Source organism: Cyprinodon variegatus, unplaced genomic scaffold, assembly GCF_000732505.1.
Source record: "Cyprinodon variegatus isolate N-32 unplaced genomic scaffold, C_variegatus-1.0 Scaffold1069, whole genome shotgun sequence".
In the NCBI taxonomy this organism is placed as follows: Eukaryota; Metazoa; Chordata; class Actinopteri; order Cyprinodontiformes; family Cyprinodontidae; genus Cyprinodon; species Cyprinodon variegatus.
Genome location: NW_015151522.1, coordinates 156822 through 158710, shown reverse-complemented (window position 1 = coordinate 158710; position 1889 = coordinate 156822). Strand labels below are relative to the sequence as shown.

Sequence of the window (1889 nt, the reverse complement as noted above, 5' to 3'; positions counted from 1 at the left end):
TACACACATACACATTTTGCATTTAAGATAAAAATAATGTTTTTATTTGTCAACATGCTCTATCCAGAAGTGGAAAAGTAGGACATATTTGAATGTGGCACATGGCTCTAGACCGGAAGTAAGTGGAAGCGGTCCCTCTCGTGCTGAATTTCCAGGTTGAATCATTAACCCAGTAGGGGGGGCTTTCTGGGTTATTAGCGGTAGATGTAGAGCTGCTGGTCAGTGGTCTAACTTCTGAGTTTATATCCTACATTTAAAGTTAAACCCAAACAAAGGCGGCCCACAGGATTCACCTCCACTCTGAGCCCTGATTGTTATGGCTGATAGCAATAAGAAGGTGTTCGACATTTTCCAAAGCATGGAGGAAGGACCATCCGCCGCCAGCAGCGCTGCCAGCGCTCAGGTAAGGTTCATCAGTCGCTGACATCAGGATTTATCTGGAGTTCTTTGGGTTCAGAAAAGCAGGTTTACAGCTCAGTTCTCCCCCACGTGGATTAGATTAACAGCTGTAACATGTGACCCACTGTACATGACTGCCTGGTGATCTGGAGACAAAACACCAGGCCTTATTTATTATGCTGAAAGATAATATTTGGTTTTAATAAAATGACTAAAGGGATAGAAACTGTTGATGTTTAGCCTGTAGAAGCAGGGATAAAGAGGCAGCTTGGTCTTCATTAGTTCAGTCCTGCTGGTTGTGATCTAATCTTTTTTTAAATATATATACTATATATCAGTATTTATACTAATTATCCCAAAGTTGCACACATTTTTGAAACTTAAAAGGAAACTATAAGTGCTTATTTTGGTCATATAAAAAAATCCTAAATTTATTGACTACATTTTAACTCTAAAACTTGAGATCAAGCTCATCTCACTTTACCCAGAGTGATGCAAGGAAGTGGCAGTAGCATACTGTGGGATGTGATGGATGAAGATGATTACAGCCTTTAAGCAGAGTTGCAGGGGAACACGCTCAGCTTCCTTCTCTCCTGCCCTCACTCATCCGTCTTTGACCCAAAGCTTCGCTGTCAGACCTCATATGATTCATCCTCTTTCTCGGTGACGATAGGTCTGTTCCTCTGACATCCCACAGCAGTTCCTAGAGAGACTTCTGTTGGTTCCCCTCAGCAAACAAACAAGCAGCTATCAGGACCCCCTGCAGCTTGCTGATCGCCGTGGAGTCGATGATGCCGTCATACACCTGCTTCAACAAACCTACTATCATTTAGACAAGGCAGACAGCACTGTGAGGATCATGTTCTTTGATTTCTCCACTGCATTTAACACAATTCACTCTGTGAAAAACCCCAGAAGACTCAAACGGAAGCATCAACAATCTGGGTCAAAGACTACCTGACAAACGAGCCACAATCTGTTAGATTGAAGGCTCAGCTGTCTGATCAAGCAGCCAGCAGCACAGGAGCACCACAGGGGACGGTCCTCTCCCCACTCCTTTTTACTCTGTCCATGTCTGACTTCCAGTACCAGGCAGAGTCCTGTTACCTGCTGAAATACATCGGATGCCTCTGCAGTTATCATGTCAATGACTGAGAAGAAGCTGAGTACAGAGAGCTGGTGAACCGCTTTGTGGCATAGTGTGGAAACGATCATCTGATCCTTAAGGTCAACAAAACAAGGTAGATGACCGTAGATTTCAGAAGAAACAGGAACAATTTGAATCCTATTAATATCAAGGGAGAAGAGTTGGAGGTGGTGGAGGAGTAGAAATACGTTGGTGTTCACCTGGACAACAGACACAACTTTGAAGCCGTCTACCAAGAAAGGATGGAGCAGCTTATACTTTATAAAGGAGCTTAGTTCCCTCAGCGTTTGCAGCCTGATGCTACATTTATTCTATCAGTCTGTTGAGGAGAGTTGATCTCTTC

The 1889-nt window shown here is 43.5% G+C and overlaps 1 protein-coding gene across 1 annotated transcript in view; it reads left to right on the top strand.

Annotated features, from left to right (window-relative positions):
- The first annotated feature begins 118 nt into the window (after positions 1–118).
- The window catches only part of aldh16a1 (aldehyde dehydrogenase 16 family member A1), a 26227-nt gene continuing 24456 nt past the window's right edge, over positions 119–1889 (top strand). The window contains 1 exon segment of the mRNA XM_015400082.1: positions 119–403. Within this exon segment, the coding sequence (XP_015255568.1) occupies positions 317–403 (87 nt within the window). The 5' untranslated portion in view covers positions 119–316.